At 33.9% G+C, this 23,386-nt stretch overlaps 1 protein-coding gene across 1 annotated transcript; it reads right to left on the minus strand.

Annotated features, from left to right (window-relative positions):
• Window positions 1-533: 533 nt before the first annotated feature.
• On the minus strand, window positions 534-5,885 carry LOC142231444 (uncharacterized). Its single transcript, XM_075302051.1, has one exon. The coding sequence runs from the start codon at window positions 5,883-5,885 to the stop codon at window positions 534-536; it is 5,352 nt and encodes a 1,783-aa protein (XP_075158166.1).
• Between the last annotated feature and the right edge of the window lie 17,501 nt (window positions 5,886-23,386).

The raw sequence follows: 23,386 nt of genomic DNA on the forward strand, positions 1-23,386 counted from the left end.
AATAAAATTATATACAAAAAATAAGTCTAAACACTGGTTTAGACATGCTCCCGTCTCAACAGATGATTACTTCGGGGAGGAGCATAAAACTGAAGCCAAAGCACGAATGGCTTCAGATATAACCTTCTGGTTAGGACGTTGTTGGTTGGTTTTGATGTCATCACCATTTTTCGCTTCGTTGCTTTGACGTTGTCCTTTGTTGGTGTTGTTGTTAGCTTTGGTGTAGTTTGGATGTAGTAAAGTGTTATGGGGTCTTCCGCATTTGCGACACATATTTTTTGATCGGCAATCTCTGAATCTATGGCTTCTTGCCAGGCAGTTGACACAGTACACCTCCCGTAGGACCCAAATGTTGCGCTGCTTTGGCGACATCTTCAAAAATTTAGGGCAGACTTTCAGAGCGTGAAATTTGTTGCAAAGTTTACACTTATATACATTAGCTGATCTCTTTTGACGGGATACGGATGATCTGGAATATATGAGCTTTCATTAATGAATATAATGGGCAATAGGGTTAGTAAGTTGTTAATGTTTTAAACAATTTTATTGTGTTCAGCTTCATCGCAAGAGTTAGAGAAAGGCAAGTAGCATAATTTTGCTATGGGACGAGTCACAGTTCCGGTTTCTGTTCGCACATCTGCGACTCGTACTTTCGTGTCGGAACCGCAATACGTTTTTACAATTCGGCCCAAGAGCCATTCATATGGAGGAAGCAAATCATCAATCACAACGACAAGATCATTTACTTTTAAGTTAGGTGCGGCAGATTTCCATTTATAACGTTTGTGCATGGTCTTTAAGTATTCTTCTTTCCATCTTAGAGCAAATTGATGATGAAGAGCCTTCAGTTTAGTCCATCTATTTATTAAAGACAATTGTGGAGAAATGGGTTCTGGGAGCGCAAGTATTGGAGAACCCCTTAGAAAATGTCCTGGTGTCAAGGCCTTGAAATCCGATGGGTCTTCTGACATAGCCGAAATCGGACGAGAGTTCAAAACCCCTTCTATTCGAGAAAGAAGAGTTGAGAATTGCTCGAATGTAAACCTATGTGCGCCGGCGAGTTTCTTAAAATGAGTTTTGAAACTTTTTACTGCCGCTTCCCACAGACCTCCCATATGAGGAGCATGGGGTGGTATAAATATCCACTCGAATCCGTGAACAGAATACTTTTGAGATATTGAGCTGGAGGTAGTTTTAATAAACATAGAAAACTCTCTGAGAAGCGCTCTACTGGCTCCAACAAAATTGCGACCATTATCTGAGTATATCCTGGATGGGAGCCCTCGCCTCCCCACAAATCGAGCTAATGCAGCCTCAAATGCTGCTGAGGACAACTCTGTACATGCTTCTAGATGTATTGCTTTTGTGCTAAAGCATACGAACACACATACGTAGCCTTTTATTATGGGGGCTTTTCTTAGAGAGGAACTTTTAAGTTCAAAGGGTCCAGCGAAATCAATTCCAGTGATATGGAATGGAGGTGAGAATGTGGAGCGTTCAGATGGCAAGGGGGCCATGATTTGGGAGCTGGGTTTGTGTTTATATATAATGCATGTTTTGCATCTGTGTATTACTCCTTTCACTCGAGGTTTCAAACGGGTAATGTAGTATTCAGTTTGTACAAACCGACACATCTGATTACATTCTCCATGGGCTAGAAAAGTATGTAAATGCGACAAGTAAAGAGTGCAAAAATGAGAATTTCCAGGAAGAATTATTGGAAATCTTTCTTTATAAGGAAGAGATGAATTTGACAAGCGACCATTTGCTCTAAGGACTTGGTCCGAGTCTAAAAAAGGGTTCAAAGTTAGCAACGCGCTTTTGTGAGGTAGCGGCTTTGAATCACGTAAAGCTTGATACTCAGTGTTATAATATCTTTGTTGAGTCAGCGATATGATGCGATTTTTTGTAAATTGTATCTCATTTTGAGAGATTTCGACAGTCTGAGGAGTTCTATTGTTATTCGATCGAGGGTGAATGTTGTGAAAGAAACGAAACACGTATGCCAAAACGCGCAAAGCCCTCGAGTATGAGGAAAATCGAGAAATAATTTCATCTTCGTCAATCGTGACTTGATGAGAGGTAATTTTCTGTGTCGGTAAATTTGGGATTATGGGATTTTTTGTTGGCCATGTGGATTCGGGATTTGTAAGCCACGAAGGGCCATTCCACCAAAGGCAATTTGCTGCTAAATCTCGGGGACTACATCCTCGGGTGCCAATATCGGCAGGATTATGATGCGTAGCAACATATCTCCATTTTGCATTGGGTACCAATTCGTGTATTTGGGATGTTCGGTTGGCTACATATGTCTCCCACGAATACGGAGGTTTCGATAGCCATCCAAGAACAATTGATGCATCAGACCATAGGGTCACTGATGCAACTTGATCGTCGAATATTTGGGAAACATATTTAACTAAATGAGACAGTAAAAGCGCACCATTTAGTTCTAATTTAGGCAACGACACTGGCTTAAGTGGAGCAACTTTACTTTTCGCCATAAACAAATTTGAGAACACTGTTGAAGTGGAGGTTTGCAATCTGAGGTACACGCAGGCACAGTAAGCTCCTTTAGATGCGTCGCAAAATCCATGTATTTGGATTTTATCTGTGGGCATATACTGAATCCATCGAGGTATTTCTATGACATTAATTTGAGACAAGTCCTCTAATAAATAATTCCAATTACGATGGGAATCTGGAGATATTTCATCATCCCAACCAGATTTTTCCATCCAGAGTTGCTGCATAAGCATTTTGGCTCTTATTATCACAGGAGTTACCCATCCTACTGGGTCAAAGAGTTGAGCCACTTGGGAAAGTACTTGACGCTTTGTAGTGGATGTATGACTTTGAGCGGAAATTGTGGAATATGAGAATTTATCGCTCAGAGCATTCCATTTAATGCCAAGTGTTTTTGTTGAACTAGATTCAGCAAAGCGTAATAAGTTCAAATCATACAAGTCTTCGGGAAGTAGATCTTTTAGCAATTCGGGATCATTTGCTGTGATCTTCTTTAATGGGAAACCTGCTGAATTGAGTACGGAGACGAGAGATTTGCGAGATGCAATGGTTTCTTCAATAGAGAATCCACCAAACAAAATGTCGTCAACATAGGTTTCTCGTCTTAAAATCTTTGCAACTTCAGGGAATTGAGTTTCTGAATCAGAAGCAAGTTGTAGCATAGTGCGTATTGCAAGGAAGGGGGCACAGTTGATACCAAATGTAACTCTATTTAATTGGTAATCCTGAACTGGGCCTTTAGGATCCGATTGGAATAGAATCCTTTGATAAGCTCTATCATCGGGATGTATCTTTATTTGTCGATACATTTTTTGAATGTCTCCACTGCATACATATTTGTATTTTCTCCAATTGAGAATAGTGAAGATCAGATCATTTTGAAGTGTGGGACCAGTGTAAAGGACATCATTGAGTGAAAACCCTGATTTTGATTTGCGGGATGCGTTGAATACTATTCGCACTTTAGTGGATTTATGTTCCGGACGAAATACCGCATGATGAGGAAGATAAAAGGAATAAAATTTACCTTGAGCACATATTTCTTGGGAGGAAGTTTCTTCCATATGATTTAGAGTGATGTATTCTTGGAGTACAGAGTTATATTGATCCTGCATATCAGGATCTTTTAACAATGTTCTTTCCATTCTTGTATACTGTCCAAGCGCAGTGAATCTGGACGAACCAAGAGAAATGGATTCAGGAAATTCTTTCCTGAAGGGGAGCCTTACAACATAACGACCATCATCGTCACGGGTTGTTGTTGTGGCATAAAAGTCTTCACAAAATTTTTCAGATTCCGAAATTTCAGGGGCTGCTGGGACCTCTTCAATTTCCCAGAATCTTTTAAGTGCATCGCTGAGCGTATCGGATTCGAGAGCGAAAACTTTGGTTGTGAATGAGAGAATTGATTCCGTTGGCATGGGACCACTGAGCACCCATCCGAATATAGTATTGTATGCAGAAGCGGAGCCGTATACATCTTTTTTGATGCCATCAATATTAATGAAACGCTCAGAGTCATTGCCAAGTATGAGATCAATATGAGATGAGATATTAAAATTTGGGTCAGCTAAATCGAGTTTTAGAAAGTCGGGGCACTTTGGAATTTCGAAAGAGACAGCTGGTAACTTTCTTGTAACCTTTGGAAGGATAATAGCGCTAATGGAAAATCTGGTATTGTGTTTTGGGGAGTAGATGACTAAATCACATTCTTTGTCGGAAAACTGAGTTATCCCACCAATTCCACCGATTTCATACCGGGACTTTCGGAATGGGATATTCAAAAGGTTTCTGACTTTCTCTGACAAGAAAGTTCTTTGGGAGCCTGGGTCAATCAAGGCTCTTATAGTGAATAGCTCGCCTTCGTGTTCTATTTGGACCAAGGCAGTCCTGAGCAAAATAGTTTCACTATTTTGAGAAAAATTCGCATCAACGCGATTGTATGCCTCTTTTGAAGTTGACGGGGTAGGATGCTGAGCATTATTTGTACTAAAATTTCGTTCAGTTGTTCTAGAAGCCGAAGTGCTTGAATTTTGAGATTGGTCGTTCGAAATCGGATTGCGTTCTAAATGTAACAGACTATGATGAGGTTTATGGCAAGTGAAACACAAACGTTTACTTTTACATTTCGTTTTCAAATGAGAAGAAGAGAGACAATTGATGCAAATTTTTTTCTTAAATGCAAAATCAATGCGCTCTTGAGGTGAAAATTTCCGGAAATCGGGGCAAATGCGAATGCTATGCTCTAAGTTGCATAGCGAACAAGTTACGTTTAATTTTTCTTGTGACGTATATGTTTGTATTTTGTTCGTACCCTGAGGCAAATTTTTTTGGGTCATATCATTTTGGACTTTGAAGTTTCGGAAACTAGATATCCGCTCTACCACCTCAAATCGATTGATTAAAAATTCGTCCATTTGGGACCAACTAGGTAGCTCGCGATGGGATTTAAGAGATTGTTCCCATTGGGATATCGTTTCTTCAGGAAGCTTTGTGGAGACCAAGTAGATCAACATAGGATCCCAAGAATCGATATTAACATTTAGTGAAGTCAATGTACTAAGACAGTCTTTCACTGTGGAATGTATCCTTTGTAAAGACTCACTATCTTCGCTTGTAGCTACGGGAATATTGAATAATATTTTAAGTTGGTTATCAACCAAAACGCGCTTATTCTCATAACGAGATTTTAAAGCATTCCAAGCCAAAGTGAAATTTTCATCACATAAGGCATACCGCTTTACTATTGCACCAGCACTACTTTTGGTCTTATTCCTTAAGTGGTAGAGCTTTTGAGCGGGGGTGAGTTTCGGGTGGTTGACATACACGGCCGTGAACATGTCACGAAAAGATGGCCACTCTTCATAGCTGCCCTTAAACACCTCTGTATCGCAAGGGGGTACTTTTATGCATACTTCAGAGCTGTTGGAATTGGAATTCCGAGGTTCTGAATTCCTTTCAGGTAAAAGAGTTAGTCGAGAGTTTCTACGAGGGGCAGTGTTTATAGACATTCTTAAAACATCTAAAATTTGAGACCGAGTATCGTAATATGCCTCAGAGCAAATATTAAGATTTACCTTCGCATTTTGTTTCAATTCCTTGGAAACAACCGATTCGGGAGATAGCATCAAGTTTTCGTACTCTTGTTGAACTTTTCGCCATCGATCGATTAAGTCATCTAGCTTGACTTCTAGTAGAGAATCTGTTTGGTCTGTAATATCAGCATTCTCAAAATCTGAGCAAAAATCAGTTAACTGATTGCAGATAAATGCAAACTTTTCGAAGATGGGCGATGGCTTTGCACTGTTCACGTTTGAGGGGAAATTTCCCGAAGTACTTTGATCCGACGGATTGAGCATTTTGGTGAATGAAATCAGTTGGAAAAATTGAGTGAGAAAAGATTTTCGACTTTTCGTGAAAAAGTTGACCTTAACAATTGACTTTAATTTTTGTAAAAAAAATTAAAGCTGATAAATCAAACGCAAAGTTTTGTTAAAGCGGATTTGGAAAAGACTGAATATTGTATAAAAAAAGACAGCTAGAAAAAGCTTTGGTCACTCCGATAATTCGTGAAAATCTTTATAGAAGTTTTAAGATTTATTGAAATATTTAAAGTAGTCGTAGATCAGACTGTGGAAACTAAGAATTTAACGCGATTCAGCAAATTTACTGAAAATTTTGCAATTTACCAGTGAATTGGGTACACAGTTATAAAGTAAGAGCAAATTTCGTGACAATAGTCTTCCAGTTAAATGCCTCACCGAAATAGTTCATAAGAATACAATTTGAGATACTATAGATGAGGGTTGCTATATCTCAGTTGAAAAATATAGCTCTAGGTTAATTGTAAACCAGAACTGGAAGGTTTTTTTCTGCTATATTTCCGTTGACAAAATATAGCTAAAAATTGTTTGTAAACCCAGAGAATGAGAAGATATCCAATATTATAGTAATGCAATTGAGACTGATAGATTGATATTAAGCTGTTATATATTAGTTGAAATATATAACTCTGAGATGATATTTTTTGTTATATTTCAGTTGACAAAATATAGCAAAGTTATTCGTAAACACGGAGAAATCACAATTTTCGGTATCATATAAAGAAATATGTCCTCGCGACTACTTATATAAATCGAATTTAGAATTCGTAGAATTCTATGCAACAAAATATAGACAGATTTAAAAAGTATTCAATCGCTAATTATTTCAGGGAATCGTTTGTAAAACATACAAACAGTACACTCGAATTTAAAATCACAGTATAAATTCCATAAACTGTAAAAAATTCTCACTTAGGGATCAGACAGAACTATTTGCAAAAACCACAGAGTAAACTTTTAAAATTTAAATTATCCACTTTTTGGATCAACCAGAAAACGACATGTGTATTTTCTTCAAATTCACATACAAAATAATTCAAGATATAAAATATCCACTTTTGGGATCACCAAGAAATTTATGTTTGATTTTTTTTTCCAAAATCCACAGAGTATAACATTAATATTATAAATATCCACAATTGGGATCAGCCAGAAATTAAAAAAAAAAAAAATCCACGTTAGGGATTAGCAGAAATATTCAAAAAAATCCACGTCAGGGATTAGATATAATTAAAAGTTTAAATATGTTGTGAGATAATGTGTATGAGAATGAAATTATCAAATTGTTGTTAAATTTCGTTAGTATAAATTAGTACGGTGAGTATATTTATATGTATTTTCTTTGTATTTGGGTTTTCGTAGGTATTATGTCTAGTGTATTTTAATTTATAGTTTTGGCAGTAAATGTGTTCTTCTTCGTTGGGCTTTTTTTTACAGTTTACAGCTTGTATTAATGTAAAGAATCCGCTACTCAACTTTGGAGTTTCCCATAATTATAAAAATTTTTTATTATAATTTTTCTCGCAGATTAGGTTTCGAGACACTGTGCGTGTTTCAGAACATTCGTGTTTGAATGTATTGTAATTTTAATCAAGAGTTTCTTTTGTTTTAACCAGTAGAACTTTTCGAGCACATTAGGTTAAGAGATACTGTGCGTGTGTAGCTGGGCAGAACATTCGTGCTTGAATGTATGGTGTAGGGTAGATGTGCACTATGTATAACAGTTTCACTAGCATAGCAATGAGCATACTGTGTCGCTCTCTCTTGACTTTTGGTGGTTTCTCGCACAGTGGTTAGAGATTGTAATATTAGCACAAGCAGTATGGGTTAGTTAATTAATTAATATTAACTACTTTATATTAACTCATAAGTGTACCTTAATACATACAGGAAAGTTAATTTATTTACATTTTCTTTACTTCGCGAACCGAATCACCGTTTGGTTTTCATTTTTGTTTCGCGAAACCGATTTTATTGTTTCGTTTTTTTTTTATACCCACCACCATAGAATGGTGACGGGGGTATAATAAGTTTGTCATTCCGTTTGTAACACATCGAAATATCGATTTCCGACTATATAAAGTATATATATTCTTGATCAGGGAGAAATTCTAAGACGATATAACGATGTCCGTCTGTCCGTCTGTCTGTCTGTCTGTCTGTCTGTCTGTCTGTTGTAATCACGCTACAGTCTTCAATAATGAAGCAATCGTGCTGAAATTTTGCACAAACTCGTCTTTTGTCTGCAGGCAGGTCAAGTTCGAAGATGGGCTATATCGGTCAAGGTTTTGATATAGTCCCCATATAAACCGACCTCCCGATTTGGGGTCTTGGGCTTATAGAAATCGTAGTTTTTATCCAATTTGCCTGAAATTTGAAATCTAGAGGAATTTTATGACCATAAAGAGGTGTGCCAAAAATGGTGAGTATCGGTCCATGTTTTGGTATAGCCCCCATATAGACCGATCTCCCGATTTTACTTCTTGAGCCTATAGAAACCGCAGTTTTTATTCAATTTACCTGAAATTGGAAATCTAGAGGTATTGTAGGACCACAAATACGTGTGCCAAAAATTGTGAGTATCGGTCCATATTTTGGTATAGCCCCCATATAGACCGATCTCTCGATTGTACTTCTTGGGCTTATAGAAACCGCAGTTTTTATTCAATTTACCTGAAATTGGAAATCTAGAGGTATTTTGGGACCATAAACAGGTGTGCCGCAAATGGTGAGTATCGGTCCAAGTTTTGGTATGGTCCCCATATAAAACGACCTCCCGATTTGGGGTCTTGGGCTTATAGGAACCGAAGTTTTTATCCAAATTGTCTGAAATTGGAAATCTAGAGGTATTTTAGGACCATAAATAGGTGTGCCGAAAATGGTGAGTATCGGTACATATTTTGGTATAGCCCCCATATAGACCGATCTCCCGATTTTACTTCTTGGGCTTATAGAAACCGCAGTTTTTATCCAATTTACCTGAAATTGGAAATCGAGAGGTACTTTAGAACCGTAAAGAGGTGTGCCAAAAATGGTGAGCATCGGTCCATGTTTTGGAATGGTCCCCATATAAACCGACCTCCCGATTTGGGGTGTTGGGCTTATAGAAACCGTAGTTTTTATCCAAGTCGCCTGAAATTGAAAATCTAGAGGTATTTTAGGACCATAAAGAGGTGTGCCACAAATGGTGAGTATCGGTCCATGTTTTGGTATAGCCCCTATATAGACCGATATCCCGATTTTACTTCTTGGGCTTCTAGAATCCGAAGTTTTTATCCAATTTGCCTGAAATTGAAATCTAGAGGTATTTTCGGGCCATAAAGATGTGTGCCGAAAACGGTGAGTATCGGTCCATATTTTAGTATAGCCCCCATAAGAACGATCTCCCGATTTAACTCCTTGGGTTTCTAGAAACCGTAGTTTTTATCCGATTTGCCTGAAATTGTAAATATTCTGGTATTTTTGGCTCACAAAAACGTGTATCGGATTAAGTTTTTATAGGTCCATTTGGTAATGCCTCCATATAGACCGACTTCACTTCTTGAGGGTATAGAAGGCGCACAGATCATGAAAATTGCTTGAAACTCAATGTAAAATTTCCAGATTATACTTCTCGGGTGAAACTCTACAGATTTAAGATTTCAAATCAAGACGTTATTTTATAATTTTCTTGCACACTTGCAAGAGATGTTAATGATTCCTCTAAAACTCAAACAAAAATGGTTCTTATAAATCCAGAATCTGATATCTTGGGGAAGTGTCCTCAAGTCCTCAAGCCCTCCTGAAATTTCAAAGGAAACCCTAATATTTGGTTCATGGTGGTGGGTATTTAAGATTCGGCCCGGCCGAACTTACTGCTGTATATACTTGTTTTTTGATTACTTAGTAAATCGATAAAAAATATTTCATCTTTGGTTAATATGGTATCACATTAAGCACAAGTTTTTGGAAAAAATTTTATAAATTGTTTTTTGTTTTCTTCATATGGAACACTTTCTCTACCTCTCAATTTCATTTGTTTTGAGTTAAACTCGATATATTTTTTTCAGTCTCTTCATATATCACTCTCTTCGATCCAACACATTCATCACTCATATGTTGCTCTCTTTATTGCAAAATGCAGATTAAATTATTAGCACAGTGGAATGGAACATGCACAAATGAAACGAAAATGGAAGAGAATGTAAATGAAGGGAATGGAAAACGAAAATAGAAATATTTATTTCCCTATATGCATATGTGGACTAAAATTGTTTTTGGAATTTTAACTGTAGTTTGGGTTATGTATAAAGCGACGAACAATTGATGCAGGCACAGAAATTATGTTGTTATTTTTGACGTTGTTTCATGTAACGGTAACCAATGTGCTAATTTTTTCTTAGAAAATTATGCAGAATATGTGCACTGTGAAATTTACTATTATGTAATATTTCTAAGAAATATGCACACTTTATTTTTGATTTTCAGAAATAATTTTAAATTGGAAACCGTGTAATTATGATTGAGCACAATTTTTGAGATTTTGAGAAGTAAATTTGAGATTTTGAGAAAGGTATGTGGCAATACAGCATGTAAATACGAACATGTGTTATTTTGATTATAAGAAGAATGTAGAATTTATGTTTAACGAGTTAAACGAGTACACGGAGACAATTTGGTTAGGAATGCGTTTAATTTAGATTTAGAAAAATGTGTAATAGGGATATGTGCAATAGAAACTTTAATAAAGTTTCAGAGAATTTTATTTCACGTGTATCAAGAAAATTTCGAAATATATGAAAAGCTCTGTATTTATTCCTGTGTGATGTATGAAATATGCTTTCTACGGCAAACAAAAATACGTGCAATTTATCTTAAAAAAATTTACAATCTCGGGTTGTGCAATATAGGTTAGAACGAATTTTTAGAAAGAAATTTTAATCAATATTTTGCCCAATTTTTATTCTGATTATTTAATACTTTTTGAACACGTTTTCATTCACTTTTCCGTTTTTTAACAACTTTTTTACAGTTTTGTATATATATATTTTTATTTTAACTGCTCACGAGTTTTTAACTAATTTTTTGAGTTAATTAATTGTTTTTAATAGTTTTTATGTTTTTTATATAGTTTTACTTTTTACAAAATTATGCTTACAACGTAAATATGAAAATGTTCAAAATTTATTACACAACAATTAGCGAATAGAAGAAAGGCACATTTGCACGTTTTTACGATCTTCCTCGACTTTTACGTAAAATTGTCTTTTATATTTCCCGCATTTTAAAATTTAACATAAATTATACACGATTTTAAACCACGATTTTTCCCGGTTTTTTTCTTTAAATTTGGTTCTTTTTACGTCGAACGATTCTCAATTAGCGGATGAACATGCAATATGCATCGATCAACGTCACAATTCAACTAGTTTGAAGGTTTTTTCTCTACTTTGATTTACCTTCTGTTCTCCTTGCTTGGCTTATGCTGGTTTGTAAATCCTCTCCTCGAGTGGACCATGTTTAAAGTTAGGGTTATAGGGGGATTGGTGACGGTGACTGTTTGGAGTGAGAGCGAAGTGGACACCAATTCCTGGAGTAGTGTGTGGACTGTATAACACTTTTAGATACCAAGGCCCTAGGAGAATTGTGGAAGGTCAGTAGGTGGAATAAAATCTCAGTGTATGAGAAATTATGGCACCAAGTCGAGCAACAGGGAAGACAAGAAAGTAAAGGCGGGTATTACAATTCTGAGGTATTGTAAGTTTATTGAGGGATATGCTCACCGTTTGAGGTATTAGAAGGAATAGAATGATTAGCTTATTTTTACTGTCCAAGAAACTTAAACTATAAAGTTACAATTCACAATAACGTATTTCGATAAGTTGGCAATTTCGATGAATCGTAAAAGTATTTCATGGATTTCAATAACAGTAATTTACAATAGTTCAGATTAGATACAAAATATATTCCGTTGAATTCAAATAAAATTATATACAAAAAATAAGTCTAAACACTGGTTTAGACACCCCCATATAAACCGATCCCCAGATTTGCCTTGCGGAGCCGATCCGGCTGAAATTTGGTACATGGTGTTAGGTTAGGTTATGTGGCAGCCCGATGTATCAGGCTCACTTAGACTATTCAGTCCATTGTGATACCACAGTGGTGAACTTCTCTCTTATCACTGAGTGCTGCCCGATTCCATGTTAATCTCAATGACAAGGGACCTCCTTTTTATAGCCGAGTCCGAACGGCGTTCCACATTCCAGTGAAACCACTTAGAGAAGCTTTGAAACCCTCAGAAATGTCACCAGCATTACTGAGGTGGGATAATCCACCGCTGAAAAACTTTTTGGTGTTCGGTCGTAGCAGGAATCGAACCCACGACTTGTGTATGCAAGGCGGGCATGCTAACCATTGCACCACGGTGGCTCCCTACATGGTGTTAGTATATGTTCTCTAACAACCATGCAAAAATTAGTTCACATCAGTCCATAATTATATATAGCCCCCATATAAACCGATCCACCGATTTGGCTTGAGGAGCCTCTAAGAGAAGCAAATTTTATCATATCCGGCTGAAATTTGGTACATGGTGTCAACATACGATCTCTAACAACCATGCAAAAATTGGTCCACATCGGTCCATATTTATATATAACCCCCATATAACCCGATAACCAGATTTGACCTCGGGAGCCTTTTGGAAGACCAAAATTCATCTGATTCAGTTGAAATTTGGAACGTGGTGTTATATATGGCCTCAAACACCCATGAAAAAATTGGTCGAAATCGGTCCATAATTATATATAGCCCCCATATAAACCAATCCCCAGATTTGACTTCCGGAGCTCCTTGGAAGAGCAAATTCCATCCGATTCGGTTGAGATTTGGTACGTTTTGTTAGCATATGGTATCCAACAACCATGCAGGAATTGGTTCATATCAGTCCATAATTATATATAGCCCCCATATAAACCGATCCCCAGATTTGACCTCCGATGCCTTTTGGAGAAACAAAATTCATCCGATCTGGTTGAAATTTTGTACTTGGTGGTAGTGTATGATATTTAACAACCATGCCAAAAGTGGTCCATATCAGTCCATAATCATATATAGCCCCCATATAAACCGGTCCCGAGATTTGCTCTTGGAGGAGCAAATTTCATCCGAGACAGTTGAAATTTGGTACATTGAAATTTGGAACATATCGGTCTATCGGTAAATCGATCCCCAATCACACAAAAATTGGTCCATAGCAAGTTCAAATTTGTATATAGTCCCCATATAAGCGACCCACGTATTTCAATTCTGGCTCTCTACGTACCGTGCAAAAGTCCATATCGATTCGTAATTATTTGTAGACTTACCTACACATACCTTTTTTGTCTAATATATACCACGTATGGACTAACTCACAATTTAGAAAACGATGTTAGGAAGTTCAGAGATACCACAACCCAAATAATTCGATTGTGGATGACAGTCTTTCGTAGAAGTTTCTACGCAATCCATGGTGGAGGGTACACAAGTTCGGCCTGGCCGAACTTACGACCGTATATACTTGTTTTTATAACCACCACCATAGAATGGTGAATGGCATAATAAGTTTGTCTTTCCGTTTGTAACACATCGAAATATCGATTTCCGACTATATAAAATATATATATATATATATATATATATATATATATATATATATATATATATATATATATATATATATATATATATATATATATATATATATATATATATATATATATATATATATTCTTGATCAGGGAGAAATTCTAAGAGGATATAACGATGTCCGTCTGTCCGCCTGTCTGTCTGTCTGTTGTAATCACGCTACAGTCTTCAATAATGAAGCAATCGTGCTGAAATTTTGCACAAACTCGGCTTTTGTCTGCAGGCAGGTCAAGTTCGAAGATGGGCTATATCGGTCCAGGTTTTGATATAATCCCCATATAAACCGACCACCCGATATGGGGTCTTGGGATAATAGAAATCGTAATTTTTATCCAATGTGCCTGAAATTCAAAATCTAGTGGTATTTTATGACCATAAAGAGGTGTGCCAAAAATGGTGAGTATCGGTTCATGTTTTGGTATAGCCCCATATAGACCGATCTCCCGATTTTACTTCTTGGGCTTATAGAAACCGCAGTTTTTATTCAATTTACCTGAAATTGGAAATCTAGAGGTATTGTAGGACCACAAATACGTGTGTCAAAAATTGTGAGTATCGGTCCATATTTTGGTATAGCCCCCATATAGACCGATCTCCCAATTTTATTTCTTGGGCTTATAGAAACCGTAGTTTTTATCCAATTTACCTGAAATTGGAAATCTAGAGGTATTGTAGGACCACAAATACGTGTGTCAAAAATTGTGAGTATTGGTCCATAATTTCGTATAGCCCCCATATAGACCGATCTCCCGATTTTACTTCTTGAGCTTATAGAAACCGTAGTTTTTGTCCAATTTAGCTGAAATTGGATATCGAGAGGTACTTTAGAACCGCAAAGAGGTGTGCCAAAAATGGTGAGCATCGGTCCATGTTTTGGTATGGTCTCCATATAAACCGACCTCCCGATTTGGGGTCTTGGGCTTATAGAAACCGTAGTTTTTATTAAATTTGCCTGAAATTGGAAATCTAGATGTACTTGAGGACCATCAAAAGGTGCGCCGAAAATGGTCCGTATCGTTCCATGTTTTGGTATAGCCCCCATATAGACCGATATCCCGATTTTACTTCTTGGGCTTCTAGAATACGGAGTTTTTATCCAATTTGTATGAAATTGGAAAACTAGAGGTATTTTGGGCCATAAAGAGGTGTGCCGAAAACGGTGAATATCGGTCCATATTTTAGTATAGCCCCTATAAGAACGATCTCCCGATTTAACTCCTTGGGTTTCTAGAAACCGTAGTTTTTATCCGATTTGCTTGAAATTGTAAATATTCTGGTAGTTTAGGCTCACAAAAACGTGTATCGGATTAAGTTTTTATCGGTCGTTTTGGTAATGCCTCAATATAGACCGACTTCACTTCTTGAGGGTATAGATGGCGCACTAATCATGAAAATTGCTTGAAACTCTATGTAAAATTTCCAGATTTTACTTCTCGGGTGAAAATCTACAGATTTAAGATTCCAAATCAAGACGTTATTTTATAATTTTCTTGTAAACTTACAAGAGATGTTAATGATTCCTCTAAAACTCAAACAAAAATGGTTCTTAGAAATCCAGAATCTGATATAGTCATCATAGGTGAAATTTCTAAATTTATCTTCGGGAAGTGTCCTCAAGTCCTCAAGCCCTCCTGAAATTTCAAAGGAAACCCTAATATTTGGTTCATGGTGGTGGGTATTTAAGATACGGCCCGGCCGAACTTACTGCTGTATGTACTTGTTTTATATACTAATCTGTCCCAAGAGCTGTTTTCCAAGTACATGTTTATGTTCCAGGGTGGATATTTACGATTCTGCCCGGACGAACTTTCGGTCATATATACTTGGGCACATGCCTCTTTCTCTCTATCCATAGTGTAAAAATTATCGAAACAAAATGCAACGTGAATCCATTGAAAATCTCACATATATTGAAAAAATATTTTTGTGAGGCCAAAGATTTCAAGTCCTTAAATTTCGAATGCGAATTTTACTTAGCACAGAAGACACATGTCTCTGAAACAAGTTTTTTCCTTGTCCAAAAATCGATAAACTTTTCAAGTCATTTTGTCCTTATTGATAAGTGATTAAACTTAAAATTGGATATTTTAACATGAAAGATAATTTCATTTTACTAAGATCAACTTGGCTTTAATACATTTAAAAAAAAATCAAATTTAACAAAATCGTCTTTGTTGACGTTTTACATCTTGACTACAAAACTAAAAAGCGTTGAAAAATGTTTGTTAACATTTTATTATAAATAACGGGAGCCATCGTGGTGTAGTAGTTAGCATGTCCGCCTTACATACACAAGGTCGTGGGTTCGAGCCCAGCTTCGACCAAACACCAAAAAGTATTTCAGCGGTGAATTATCTCACCTCAGTAATGCTGGTGACATTTCTGAGTGTTTTGGTTTTTTTTTTTTTTTTTCAGTGTGCATAAAACAAATAATTTAACAATTTTTTTTTGTTTTTTTTTTTTTTTTGTGTTTTTTTAATACCATTATAAAAGGCTTCTGATTCAATTTCGATTTAAACCTAAAAAGTTAGAAGCCTCAGATATTATTATATATTATGTACTAAAGGGCTCTTTATGGATCTTAAGAATCCCACATTGAATTTAAAGAAAAGAATATCCTAGTTTCTTTCCATTGAAGAGGTAGCACTTTTTTGTTCACCTTTTTCATAATTTCTATGCAAAGCTCTTTATTCAATGTAGGTTTTCTCTTGAAAAATATTTCGAAGGTCATACTTGAAATTCCTTTTGGCAAAACTCAGGAGTATGCAAAATCCCCATACGTGCTCATATCTTCGCAAAAATTCTGCTCATATTTAATCCTTTATGGTTTTGTCCCAGTGGATTTTTGTGTCAGATACCAGATAGTCTACTATCATGCTGCCTTTACCACATAAAAATGCATGCGCTGAAGTCTTGATACCTTTAACATTTTTTTTTTGCTTCTTTAGCCAGTTGCGAAGCGGTAGACATTTTGGCACTTGATAACACTTTTGTGCATTTGAGACTAATCCCTGCCTCTGTATCTCTATCTCCCTCTCCCTCTTCCCTTCCCTACCATATCCTGTTATTTATGGTTGTAATATCATCTGATGTTTTAATTTTCATTTATGGTGGTTCCGAGCATTCTCTTAAGTCTAATGGAAAAATAACATATGAATGTTCCTTATGGGTTATGGGTGGGTAACTAAGTAAGAACAATGAATTGCAGCTTTTGTGTGCCACAATTTGAATGTTATTTGATCCTTCAGAAGATAGGAAAAAAACAGTGGAAATATTTTTTGTTTTTTAACTCGGAGTGATAAAAGAGAAATGTTTCAAAGGAAGAAAAATTGTGACAAAAATAAAAGCCTTCTACAGTCAATATTCTAGTGGTTTCTAAATCTATAATTTATGGCTTCGGTTTTCACACCTTAACAAGTGCAGTAGAAAATAAAATTCTTTAACAAGTAAGGAAACTCTAAAATCGAGGCGATTTATTATCATGGTTGCCACAGTAGGTAGAATTCTACCAAAAATTTTAATTTCTTTCTGTTTGGTAGAATTCTGGTTGTTTGATAGATTTTGTAAAATATACAACATTTTGTATAGAAAAAAAAAGATAAAATTTTTTATGGAAATAAATTTTCTATAGAAATAAAATTTTGAAATTTTCTATATGATTAGAATTTTGAGACAATTTTTTTATAGAAATACAATTTTGACAAATTTTTCTACAGAAATACAATTTTAACAAAATTTTCTACAGAAATAAAAATTTGACAAAATTTTCTATAGAACTAAAATTTTGACAAAATTTTCTATAGAACTAAAATTTTGAGACAATTTCATAGAAATAAAATGTTGACAAAATTGTCCATAAAAAAACAATTAACAAAATTTTCAATCGAAATAAACGTGTTGACAAAATAAAAGATATAAAACAAAATTTTAACAAAATTTTCTAAAGAAATAAAGTATAGACAAAATTGTCTATAGAAAAAAAATTTAACAAAATTTTCAATACAAAAATATATTTATAAACATCTCTATTGAAATACAATTTTGACAAAATATATTTTTATAGAAAGAAAACTTTGACACAAATTTTCCATGAAAATAAAATTGTGGCAAAATTTTCTATAGAAATAAACGTGTTGACAAAATAATAGAAATAAAACAAAATTTTGGCAACATTTTCTATACAAATAAAGTTTTAACAAAATTATCTATAGAAAAGAATATTTATAAAAATTTCTATAGAAATAAAATTTTGACAAAATTTTTTATAGAACTAAAATTTTGACAAAATTTTTTATAGAACTAAAATTTTGACAAAATTTTCTATAAAAACAAGTAAGGAAAGTTTAAATCGGGCGGAGCCGACTATATTATACCCTGCACCACTTTGTAGATCTACATTTTCGATACCATATCACATCCGTCAAATGTGTTGGGGGCTATATATAAAGGTTTGCTCCAAATACATACATTTAAATATCACTCGATCTCGACAGAATATGATAGACTTCTACAAAATCTATAGACTAAAAATTCAAGTCGGCTAATGCACTAGGGTGGAACACAATTTTAGTAAAAAATAAGTAAGGAAAGTCTAAAGTCGGGCGGGGCCGACTATATTATACCCTGCATCACTTTGTAGATCTACATTTTCGATACCATATCACATCCGTCAAATGTGTTGGGGGCTATATATAAAGGTTTGCTCCAAATACATACATTTAAATATCACTCGATCTGGACAGACTATGATAGACTTCTACAAAATCTATAGACTAAAAATTCAAGTCGGCTAATGCACTAGGGTGGAACACAATGTTAGTAAAAAAAAATATGGGAACCATTTAAATCTGAAGCAATTTTAAGGAAACTTCGCAAAAGTTTATTTATGATTTATCGCTCGATATATATGTATTACAAGTTTAGGAAAATTAGAGTCGTTTTTACAACTTTTCGACTAAGCAGTGGCGATTTTACAAGGAAAATGTTGGTATTTTGACCATTTTTGTCGAAATCAGAAAAACATATATATGGGAGCTATATCTAAATCTGAACCGATTTCAACCAAATTTGGCACGCATAGCTCCAATGCTAATTCTACTCCCTGTGCAAAATTTCAACTATATCGGAGTTAAAATTGGCCTCTGTGGTCATATGAGTGTAAATCGGGCGAAAGCTATATATGGAAGCTATATCTAAATCTGAACCGATTTCAACCAAATTTGGCACGCATAGCTACAATGCTAATTCTACTCCCTGTGTAAAATTTCAACTAAATCGGAGTTGAAAATTGGCCTCTGTGGTCATATGAGTGTAAATCGGGCGAAAGCTATATATGGGAGCTATATCTAAATCTGAACGGATTTCAACCAAATTTGGCAAGCATAGCTACAATGCTACTTCTACTCCCTGTGCATAATTTCAAGTAAATCGGATGAAAAAATTGGCCTCTATGGTCATATGAGTGTAAATCGGGCGAAAGCTATATATGGGAGCTATATTTACATCTGAACCGATTTCAATAAAATTTGGCACACATGACAACACTACTAAGTGTACTCCCTGTGCAAAATTTCAACGAAATTGGGGTAAAACTCTGGCTTCTGGGACCGTATTAGTCCATATCGGGCGATAGATATATATGGGAGCTATATCTAAATCTGAACCGATTTCAAAAAAATTTGGCACACTTGACTATAGTAGTAATTGTTTTTCTTGTGTAAAATTTTAAGCAAATTAGGGTAAAACTCTGGCTTCTGGCGTCATATAAGTCAATATCGGGCGAAATATATATATGGGAGCTATATCTAAATCTGAACCGATTTCTTCCAAAATCAATAGGGATCTATTCTGAGCCAAAACACAGACTTGTGCCAAATTTGAAGTCGATTGGACTAAAACTGCGACCTAGACTTTGATTACCAAAATGTGTTCACGGACAGACGGACAGACGGACATGGCTATATCGACTCAGGAGCCCACCCTGAGCATTTTTGCCAAAGACACCATGTGTCTATCTCGTCTCCTTCTTGGTGTTGCAAACATATGCACTAACTTATAATACCCTGTTCCACAGTGTATATATTATACAGTGCAGGGTATAAAAATTTTAACAAAATTTTCTATGGAAATAAAAATTTGACAACATTTTCTATAGAAAAATATATTTATAAACATTTCTATAGAAATACAATTTTGACAACATTTTCTCTATCTTTTATAGAAATAAAACTTTGACACAAATTTTCCATAAAAATAAAATTTTGACGAAATTTTCTATAGAAATAAACGTGTTGACAACATAATAGAAATAAAACAAAATTTTGGCAAAATGTTGACAAAAAAAAATAGTTTTGACAAAATTTTCTTTAGAAATTAAATTTTAACAAAGTTTTCTATGGACATTTTGAAAAAAAATTCTATAGAAAAAAATATTTATAAAAATTTCTAAAGAAATACAATGTTGACAAAATTATAAAACAAAATTTTGGCAAAATTTTGACAAAAAAAAATAGTTTTGACAAAATTTTCTTTAGAAATTAAATTTTAACAAAATTTTCTATGGACATTTTGAAAAAAAAATTCTATAGAAAAAAATATTTATAAAAATTTCTAAAGAAATACAATGTTGACAAAATTTTCTATAGAAATACAATTTTGACAACATTTTCTATAGCAATAAAATTTTGACCAAATTTTTCATAGAACTAAATATTTGACAAAATTTTCTATAAAAAAGATTGCCACACTTTTCTATAGAATTACAGTTTAGACAAAAAAATTCTATAGGAATTAAATTTTGACACAAATTTTCTAAAAAAATTAAATTTTGACAAAATTTACTATAGAAATACAATTTTGACAAAATTTTCTATAGAAATGAAATTCTGGCAAAATTTTCCATAGAAATAAACGTGTTGACAAAATAATAGAAATAAAACAACATTTTAACAAAATTTTCTATAGAAATAAAATTTTTTATAGAAATAAAATTTTTACAAAATTTTCTATAGAAATAAAATTTTGACATATGTTTCTATGGAAATAAAATTTTGACACAATTTTCTATAGAAATATAGTGCCGACAAAATTTTCTATAGGAATAAAATTTTAACAAAATTTTCTATAGAAATAAAGTGTCGACAAAATGTTCTAATGAAATACAATTTTGAAAAATTTTTCTACAGAAATAAAATTTTTACAAAATTTCGTATAAGAATAAAATTTTTTAAAAAAATTTTCAATAGAAATAAAAGTTTGACAAAATTTTCTATAGAAATAAAATTTTGACAATATTTCCCAAAGAAATACAATTTTGACAAAATTTTGTATAGAAATACAATTATGACATTTTTTATAGAAATACAACTCTGACAAATTTTTCTATAGAAATAAAATATTGACAAAATTTTCTATAGAAATAAAATGTTGAGAAAATTTTCTATAGAAATAAAATTTTTACAAAATTTTCTATAGAAATAAAATTTAGAAAAAATTGTCAATAGAAATAACATTTTGACAACATTTTCCATAGAAATGCAATTTTGACAAAAAGTTTTATAGAAACACAACTCTGACAAATTTTTCTATTGAAATAAAATTTTGGCAAAATTTTCTAAAAAAATAAATTTTGACACAATTTTCTATAGAAATCAAGTTTTAACTAAATCAAATTTTGTCTAAATTTACTATAGAAATAAAATTTAAAAAAATAAATTTTCTATAGAAATAAAATTTAAAAAAAATTGATAGAAATACAATTTGACAAAATTTTCTTTAGAGATTAAATTTTGAAAAAAAATTCTATAGTAAGAAAATTTTGATAAATCTTTCTTTGCAGATAAAATTTTCTTAAAAATTTCAAGTTGTATAAAAGCGAAATACAAAAGGCAATCCTCTTTAGCCGATTTTTTCCAAATTCAATAGTGTGCCGAAAAATCACTATACAACAAATTTGCAAACAACATATTAATGGACAGACGGACGGAGGAACGGATATCTACGGCTAGGAGGTGATTCTGAGTCGATCTATTTTATGGGGTCTAAAACTCAATATTTCTGGAATTTTTTTGTACAATATACCATTGTCCTCTAATTAATAGGAATAAATTTTAATGACCCTTTTTTCCTAATTTTCTATGCATATAAATTTAATTATCTGACAATAGCCACCCATCTACAACATTTGAACTTTGAATTCAAAGGATTACCACAATGAACTCAAGCACTTAGAATAAAACGTTTCGTTGGTCATTGCACCGTTGAAGTGAACATCCGTAAAAACGTTTCACATAATTTAATTAATTCAAAATTCAGCGGATATGATTTGCCCTAAGGCACAACAGTGGCGGAAAACAACAAAGCACTCAATGATTTTTTGTCTCAAACAATGAAAATATCCAACACACTTGCAATCAATAAACTCTCACATTCCATGGCTTTATTAAAACCAACAAACGAACATCCGATTATGGTTAGTGGAATGTTTGCATAAGAATTTCAATTAACCTCTTATTGTTTATATTAATTTCCATCTCCTTTTGTTTTGGTCTTATGAACCCAACTCTAGCTGTCTGACAATGAAGGCAATTGAATTTTATTTTAATTTTTTTTTATTCAAATTCAGACAATGTCTTCATGCATATTTATGAACTTTGTTCATTCCTTATAAAACAAATATTCTATAATTTAAGTTGATTGGGCTCAATTGGTAAAAATCCGTTTTTTAAGTAACCCAATGGTCTGACGGAGCCCCCTATACCATCATGATTGAAGGATGCAATATGGAGACTTTTAGAAAATTCAACCGAGCTACATTCAAATCTGAACAGACCTGTTCAATAATTTCTACGTCAAAGGAATGCCGTTGAGGATTATTTTTAATCCAATTTGAATAACACAGAATATTATATGAGTGATATTGGCGATATATTTGTGTCCATACTAAAAATTAGTGATAAAATCTTACCCGATATTCCAGTTATTTTGTTCACTGAAGGCCTAGGCACCAAAGTCACCAAAAAAGGTTTTACATATACATACGGACGGTTTAGATCGTTTTGAAGTTGGCCACGTAATAACTTTGGGCCATTGTGGAGCAATGGCTACAATACCAGCTTTGCATACAAATGGCGGGGGTTTTAATCCCAATTTCGACCGAATCCAAAAAAGTTTTTCCGTAACGTTGGTGACATTTCTGATTTTTTCTGCCTATAGTAATCAACTTTCAAAAACGGCACTATACTGGGTCCGATATGATTTCTTTGACTTCGGAACTCCACAATTTTCATCATATTTGCCTGAAATTGGAAATCTAGATATATTATGTATCGATTTTGGTTTATATCGTTTCATTTTGCTTTATATGTTATTCAGCAAAGTAAAGCGCTTTAGTGTTCAAGGTTTTTTAATTTTATTGTTCAATTTAGAATCAGTTTAGATTTATACGGTTGCCACAGTTGGTAGAATTCCACCAAAAATGGTAGATTTTTTACTGTTAGGTAGATTGGTAGAATTCTTGATGTTTTTTGCATTTCAGAGGTTTTCATAAATTTCCTCTAGAAATAATATTTGTCAAAATTTTCTATGGAAACAAAACGTTAAAAAAATTCTTGTATAGAAAACTTCAACAGAAATAAAATATTGATAAAATTTTCCTAGAAATACATTTTTCACAACATTTTCTATAGAAATAAAATTTTGATAACAGTTCCTATTGAAATAAAAATTTGACAAAATTGTCCATAGAAGTAAAATGTTGACAAAGTTTTCTACAGAAATAAATGTTGACAAAATTTTCTGTTAAAAAA

The sequence above is a fragment of the Haematobia irritans genome, chromosome 3, assembly GCF_050003625.1.
Source record: "Haematobia irritans isolate KBUSLIRL chromosome 3, ASM5000362v1, whole genome shotgun sequence".
Taxonomy (NCBI): domain Eukaryota; kingdom Metazoa; phylum Arthropoda; class Insecta; order Diptera; family Muscidae; genus Haematobia; species Haematobia irritans.

What these genes read in the sequence shown, in the direction of transcription:
- LOC142231444 (XM_075302051.1), bottom strand. Translation starts at nt 5,885, where the DNA reads ATGCTCAATCCGTCGGATCAAAGTACTTCGGGAAATTTCCCCTCAAAC.